Here is an 8,151-nt window from a genome sequence, read left to right on the forward strand (position 1 = left end):
CAGAAAATTATAACCAAATATAAATAGAGGGAGATGATTAAATATAAACAAACATAATGACGTCAATTCTTATAATTATATATCTTTGTTCACAGCACGTTGAACCAATTGCTTAAAATTATGTTAAGTAAACTTATTAACAACAATTGAAAGGAAAATACATTGTATCCCTTTTTATTTTATTAAAGGTAGTAGCAGAGATGCCAATGACATAAAATCTTACACTCAAGAAATGCTTGGAATTTACCTTTCTAAAAATTCATCTCCTAATATCAAACCAATAATATTTTCAAACACAAATAAAATAGATTCAAAAAGCTGGCAAAATTGTGCCAATTTATTTATTTATGGCTTAAGATTCAATAGTTCATCAACTCATACTACATGTTATTTTTGACATTGCATACATATATAGTTTGGGAACATTTATTACATAAATTATAATGATTTAGTTATAAATTGTAGTATAAATTAATTACATATTCTAATAGCAACGAGTAACTATCAAAATAGATAGATGTACCATGGTAAGTTAACCTGAAAATATTAATTAAAATAATTTAAGATTGTAATTTTATTTTAGTAAAGATGCATTTTAATTACAGAATCCACATGTTAATTTACAGCTGTCTGTAACGACATCCTTCTCACCACAGAAATGACCCACCTGAGGGCAATTTGAATACATGTCATAGCATTCTAAAGACAAGAAACGGATTCAAAAATTATTTTAAAAAGTTAATATTTTCAAATAATAAAACCTACCTTTGCATTCGCCACAAGTCACTCTGCAATTATTCCTGATCTGTGAGTTGCTCCTGCAAAGACTTTTGTATGCAGGGCACTGTTTATACTTATCCTTACATTCTATTTGATTTGATTAATGTAGTTTTTTGATCAATGACTACTAAATAACTACTTACCAACACTTGGCTTTCTTGTCGTTTTAGCTCCTGGTCCCTCATTACAGCCATACCGTGCTTTTACTTTAAGTGCATCTAACTTTGTCATCCCTTTTCTATTCCCAATAACAATACCAGTAGGTACAGGTCTAAGGACCCTCATTGTATCTTGGCCGGTGGTTGTAAAACTAAAAATTCAACAAATATAACTTTATACTAAAGGATTTGCTAAAATTTAAATAATTACTCATCTAATCCATAGTGCATAATAGATCCATAGTCATACTCCAATCCAAATGTACGTGTTTTGAAACCCGAATAGCAATTATCAAATGAAGTTTGTGTCGACTTAGGATTACATACTGGAGGACGTTCTCTTGCATTAATATCAATGGCTCTAAAATAATTAGAGATAGAATCCCGTTTAATTCTTGACCAATAAATTTGAACAAATTGATCTCGATCAGGTCTTGTTTGTTCGTGAGCAAATCCTAAAATATGGAGCATTTCGTGGGCAGCAATACCCATGATCTGAGCAAAAGGATTTGTATGTAAATCATGAAGAAAACTGTTTTTTTTTCATAAAATGCTAACTCACCATGCATGTGCTACGTCCGTTATTCCTTTGTAAATTCAAATTATGCACTCCACGATTACGGTTGTAGCCCAAGACGGCAAAGCATCCTTGTTCTCTGGGGTTAATAACGACATAATTCTTTTGCCCTGAGCGCGGAACCCATTTCACACAAGTTTTACTCTCGATTTCTTTCATTGCAGATTTAATCACACCCAAATCAGAACTGCTGTACATGGAACTGATTTCGTAGGGAACTTCATTGTTGGGCCACTTTTCCCCTGCTATAAAGTTCCTTGAAGCCATTTCCTGTCTATGAAACTTATCGTAAACGATGCGACAATCAGCATGCTTGACTGAATACGAATAGGTTATAGCAGAATAGATTTTTCGTTATTTCATTTACTTACCGCTTGAATATACATCATGGAAAGTCAGGAGTAGAGTACCAATTATTGTTAATAACATCATCTTACAATGTTCAGCTCTGGACTTTGCCTGTAGAATCTTATTTGTATACATTTATTTATATTCCTTATTTTGTGTCACATGTGATCTGTAAAAGATGAATTAAGCTGTTTGTCTTTTTTATAATATGTTTGTTTTAGTATTAGTCATACTAAAACAAATTATGTGGTGCAACATCATAATACAAAAAAATTGTATACAAAAATCAAAGAAAGGAGAAATTTCCAATTTAGTTTTTACTTCATTTATACTGGGTAGGGATTTTTAATCCGGAGAGTTTAAGATCAATGTTTATTACAATTTACTTCACAAATCTTTTGCTCTTACATCTATTATGAAGGCGTGTGATAATATTGGATATAAGAATCAGTAAAATCTAAGTTTTTCGTCCATTTAAGAAGGAAATAAGCTATTTCAATGTCTGAACAATATATATTTCACTTTCAAAAAAGTTCATTACTCAAAAGTATATCTCATGAGTAATATTAAGTATTTACTTTTTAGTTAATTAATTTTTTTTTTTTCCCCAACTTCCCTCACCCCCACACAAAAAAAAATTATAATATTGCTTTAAATGATTTAGAATAGATTTTAATAATTAATAATGTATTTTCTTGGAATCATTCACAAAATAGCATTTTTGTAATGAAGGTATGATAATTAATTTGGTCACTGTAGTTGTTCTTCAGCTCATCTATTTTCCGTTTTCTACTTAAAGTACACTAGTTGCTACATATGTAAGTATGAACTGTTATTCTATACATCACACTCAATCTCATTCAATTTCATTGGAGTCCTTAACGAAAATTAATTTTTAATATTTCAACATTAATAATAGCAAAATATTTCTTTTATTTCAAAGAAATTAATTTTTAGGAAAAAAAATATTCAACCTTTATTATTATTCTGTAATGATCAAATTTTTTTGGGCAAAAAACCCATAGAAATTTACAAAAAAATAAATATGTAAGAAAAAATATTATATGTTCAGGAAAATAAATTGAAATATTATAATTTTCGAAAAAATTGGAAAAATTTAATTAAATATCAAATATTTTACTTTTAGAAAAAAAATATAAAATATTTTTGATGTAGTCATTAGTATGTACAAACATCTACATGAAAAAAGGATTTGAAATGACTAGTAGGATTTATGAAAATTTATTGTATAAATATATCGGACTCATAATTATGTATCATGATCAATTTCTCATCTTATAAACTTAATTTATTTTAATTTCGGTATTCATTTAGCATTTTTTTTTCTTACATTATTTGAAAAATTGTTTTTAATTCGTATATAATGATAAGAATATAATATTGGAAGAATAGTCATCTTTTAGGTCGAATGAAGTTAGGAAACGTTGCTGTTGTTGTACTTAACTTAGCAAATAAATCTTCTCTAAGCAACACAAAATTCTTCATCACAACATTTAAAAGTCTTTCCCTAATTTCAGCATTATAGGTAGAGAAACAGTTACCTGATTTGCAAGATGTTGATAGTATTTCACTGGATAAAGAATAACATAATGAAATACGGAGTAATCATCAATTGAATTATCTATCAAAAATTATCATAATACCCTCAACTAAATTCTACAATATTACTACATTTATTGTAAACAGAACAGTCGACATAGAAATAGTCACGTATTATTGCTGAAAGACATGAAAGTATCTCACTTCCACGTAAGTTTCATTTATTTATGATCAAAACTCCTTTCTAGTTGAAGTTATTCCGATTTCCTTCATAAAAAACAGGATAGTAGCATATACTGTAAGTGTTTTACTTGATGTATATGGATATGTATGTAATATTTATATATTTTGAGAGATGTTTAGACACGGCAAGTTATTGGATAATGAGATTGATAACTAAGCAAGGAAACCGAGCCAAAAAACGAACAGTCTCATAAATTTGCAAACACGAAGCAGTTTCTTAATATTGGAGAGAATTGATACCTAGTTGGAGTGATTTTCCATTATAATGGATTTATCTAAATATTTAGTCAGAATATGCACACTTCATAGTCTTAAAATTGCTGTTGGTATCTAGTTAATAGTAAATCTTGGCATGGCCATTTGATAAGGTTTTTAGGGTCTTTCATGGGGAATTTGTTAAGCTTACATCTGGATCCTTAGTAATTCTGTCATAGCCTTGCCTGCATAGAGGAGTAGAACACTTGTACACCATTATTAATTAAGTTATTACATAACATACTAATTAGTTAAAAAAAAGACGTAAATGGTTTACTCCGAGGCCATGTGATTTACACTTCATGCAAAAAGATTTCCGAGAGGCAAGATAAACCTAGCTTCTGAGGGAAGAAAAAAATATTGGAATTTGAAAAAAGATGGAGTGCCATCACTTGTTTATTGATCACAAGTAAGCAAAAATCCAGTGGATTTTTTTTTTCGTTTGATAAACAGTGAAAATGGCAAGTTTAATGTTTGTAAATGTTACTAGGAAATTTGTAATTTCTAAAAACCATACTTTTTTATAGAATGGTAACATAATTAATATCGATGACAACATTTGATCATTACTCCTGGATAATATTAGGATGTGTTAGTGGAAGAGATACATACTGAGAACTTCAACAAGAGTATTTTAATTCCAACAAAAGATGAACATGGAAAGTCAGAGCTGTGACCACAAAGGATCAATATGTTCAACATACTTTGAACTAAGAATTCTCTTTCGATCCTGTTTTTTGAGCAAATACTTTTTAATAATCCATCAGGTAGATGAGTAAAATGCTATATATCCTTGGATATTCTGTAGAAAAGATAAAATAAGTTAGTAAACTAATAAATTCAATAAGACGTAGTGTGATATAAAATATTCATATATTTGTTCTCAGCCAATATAAACATATAGCAGCAGAAAATAATATATAAGGCTAAGGAAACATATAACCAAAGGTAAAAATGTATCACTTTTTTGATATCATCTTCCGATGAAGTTGTGTAATAAAATTTAACCATTGCAATGAAATGCCCCTACTTAGAAAATTATAAAACTACTAACACCTACACCATGGAAATTAAAATGTTTAATTGATAAATATTTTGCCCAACAAAAAACTTATAAAACATTATATAAGAGGAGGTAGTATGTCCTCATTAAAAAATTTTGTACTTAATATAATTTTCTCAATATAAGTATATTTAAAGGTAAAGAGTACAACTACGCATTTCAATTTCCTTGCTTCTCGCAGTGGATCCTGAATTTGGTAATAATAATTGATGTCAATTTTTTACTTAATATATCCACCACAAATTTACAAAATGGAAACTTATAATAATTATTCAAGGAGGGTTACAATTTTTCCTGAAAGTGGTGGTACTCACTAGTGATGTGTTTAGAAACGAATATAGGTAAACAACACACATGCATCTTGGTGGTTGCCAACATAAGCTTTTGTATATAAGTATTTATACTTGCGAGAATTACGACAATTTTTACTTCTTTAAATATGGAACTTTCTTTGTACTTTTTTTTTTTGTCAAACAAAATGAGATAAAAGTGTGAGCCATATTTAAACATGATTTATGTTTTTTATGAGATGGTGTATGAATCATTCAAAATATTTATACAATACATTTAAGTTTGTTTAATGAGGTAGTCATAAATTTGTCATAGATAATAATGAGTAATGTTGCAAAGAGTAATTTTGTATTAAACCAGGAAAATTGATGGATAAAGTATATTTTGCAAGGTGAATAACTATGCTACGTTTTCTAAATTTACTCAAAATCAAAAAAATTATCAGTTAAAAAAGAAATCGATGAAAATTAAAATTTTGTTTATTTTAGGTGCAAAATAAAATGAACTTCCAAAGGGATATGGAATTGGTAAATCGAATAAATTTTGTTAAAATTTGTCTGGAAACTCATTTGCATATAAATTTGCCATAAAATCATTGTTGTTGAAATGAAATATCTGTTCATTTTCTAAGTATTTTTTCTCTTTTTTCCGTTTTCTCTCTCTTTTTTTAATTTTATCTCTCTTTTTTTAATTTTGGCATCAAATATCAATTTTCAGTTTTTTAAGAAAAAATACTACAAGACGAGGCTTCTGTCCAAGACAATGCAAATGGAACTTTTCATATAAGTGTTTTTAATAGGCAAATAATTTAATTACATCTTTTTTTTTTTTGTTATTCAGTAATATGCGATCGAGGCCACCCCATGACCTTAACAATTAAATGATTTTTTCAAAACTATATTGTGGTCACTTTTTGTACATTGGCATAAAATCTCGGTTTTCTGTTCATTGACTGAAAGACCAGATTTTTCGGAAAAACTATTAAGCATGTGTAAAAATATGTATATTGATTTTAGTATATTGATAGGACTTCCTGAAAACACCATAGGTAGGTTGTCTGCACAGCAAAGACATTTTAATAGTCTGTCAGGTAGTTGAAATCTTTTTATTCTGGCTTCTGAGTGAATATTGCGAATAAGTTTATCGAAGCATAAGATGAATTTGGTTCCAGACAGAGGATCCCCTTGTCAAGCACCGCTTTTATTTTCAAAATAACTGAACTGGTTTCCATACTATATGACTGTTCTATTTCTAAGTAGAGATCCTTCCCATTTACTTCGCGTATTCTCTTCCTCCGTCAATAATATTCATCCATTCACTTCGCGTCCCTACCGCTCGACCCGAGGCTTTAGTGTAAAAAAAGGACGAAAGATCATAGAAAGAAAGAAAAAAAAAGGAAGAGAAAAGAGGAAGAATGTAAACACATTCAAATCAAGGATGAGACTTGATAAAAGTTACCTTGTTGAATCGGTCGTGGAAAGCGATCTTTTTATCAGTATTATCCTTCTCTTCTCTCTGTGAGTGATAAGATGCACAGTATCCGTATTTAATGGTTCCGAGATCAAGACTTCCTAAGAACTCGTGCCATATGTTGGACAGCTGGCTGAACCAAGACATATCAGTGGTTTTTAATGCATATAATACTAAATACCTGTAAGCAGGCGATATATCGTTCACTTCAAAATGAGAAATTTTTTAGAAAAAAACTTACTTTCACGTCAAAGATTAAGTATTGTTTCATTTGGATTACTCAGTAACTTAATATTAAAAAGTGTTTTAAAAATGTCCAAAAGGTGGGATGCTCCAGGCTGCAAACAAGGATATATGATTACTTAGTGCTCAAGGTCCAGTATTGTGCTGCTTTCCGTCCGATCAAAAGGATCCCGAACTCTATAATAAGTGGAAAAATGCGCTTCTCTGGGGAGCCCAATATTAAGTGGTGCCTTCTTGCCTTCTTCCAGCTATGTACAGTGGAAAAGAACACAGAGCTAACAGTTTAAAAGACATTTGAAGAACAATGTGATCGTTCAAATCTATGCAAACCACGGGTGATCCGACTTTTGAGTGACTTATCGCATCCTGTCATTGAATTGCCTCACCACGTCCAACCACCTCTTCCACTGATACATCCTAGCTCATAACGAAGAGGAAATCTTGCCTAATCTGATTTTATGTTTGTTCGTCCCCTCATGAGTTTTTCAAATATGAATTATCCATCATTTCTAAAGTTTAATTCATCACGGGGGGTAAAGCCAACGTGGTGAAACATTTATTTTTAAATACAAATTTATATCGTTCAAACATGTAAATTTTAACCCTAAGTTTGTAGATATTTTTACACATAAATATCCCGTAATATTAGTTACAGGAAACACAATTTGTAAAAATTGTTCTCTGTTTTTGAAGAATCTGTAGTCATGGGGAATTGAATATCCACATCTTCCAACAGGGAAGGAGCTTGATTTACTTGCTGTCTCCACCCTCGAACACAACGAGTCAATTTCAATGAATTGGACATTCATATTTTTGATATGTTAGATGACATTTGTCCAATTAAAATGTGCAACATAATTTTGATGTCAGAGCATGGAATGGGAATTTCGTTTTTCTAAGTACATTTTGGGTTGGGATGGATTGCTCAAATGGCAGTGTTCCTCTTTATTGGAGAAATATTATCATAACAATTATTAATAAGTACAAAATATGAAAGAACAACCATTTTCCTTTTCTAATCACAAAACCGTAATTTATTTTACCAAACGTTAAAACATTTAAGACGTTGTCAGATTTAATTATAACTAGCAGTGGCGTCCAACATTTCTCAGAGTTATTAGACTCTGACGAACAAACAGACTTTGCTCTAATAATATATAATT

The 8,151-nt window shown here is 30.1% G+C and overlaps 1 protein-coding gene across 1 annotated transcript; it reads right to left on the reverse strand.

The window, feature by feature from the left end:
- Positions 1 to 517: 517 nt before the first annotated feature.
- Positions 518 to 1,944, reverse strand: LOC121131363 (hatching enzyme 1.2-like). Its single transcript, XM_040726828.1, has 7 exons — positions 1,887 to 1,944; positions 1,501 to 1,832; positions 1,150 to 1,433; positions 924 to 1,090; positions 766 to 867; positions 604 to 699; positions 518 to 537 (listed from the first exon to the last, which is right to left on the reverse strand). Exons 1-7 carry the CDS (start codon positions 1,942 to 1,944, stop codon positions 533 to 535), a joined length of 1,044 nt encoding a protein of 347 aa, XP_040582762.1. The 3' UTR covers positions 518 to 532.
- Positions 1,945 to 8,151: the final 6,207 nt, after the last annotated feature.

Source organism: Lepeophtheirus salmonis, unplaced genomic scaffold (genome assembly GCF_016086655.4).
Source record: "Lepeophtheirus salmonis unplaced genomic scaffold, UVic_Lsal_1.4 unplaced_contig_4903_pilon, whole genome shotgun sequence".
Taxonomy (NCBI): Eukaryota; Metazoa; Arthropoda; class Copepoda; order Siphonostomatoida; family Caligidae; genus Lepeophtheirus; species Lepeophtheirus salmonis.

Bases quoted from the DNA above. Each gene is read 5' to 3' on its own strand.
- LOC121131363 (XM_040726828.1), bottom strand. From the start codon at position 1,944: ATGTTATTAACAATAATTGGTACTCTACTCCTGACTTTCCATGATGTA. The intron at 1,833-1,886 runs GTAAGTAAATGA...ATTCGTATTCAG, and splicing joins CCATGATGTATATTCAAGCG to TCAAGCATGCTGATTGTCGC. The intron at 1,434-1,500 runs GTGAGTTAGCAT...CCTTTTGCTCAG, and splicing joins ACGGACGTAGCACATGCATG to ATCATGGGTATTGCTGCCCA.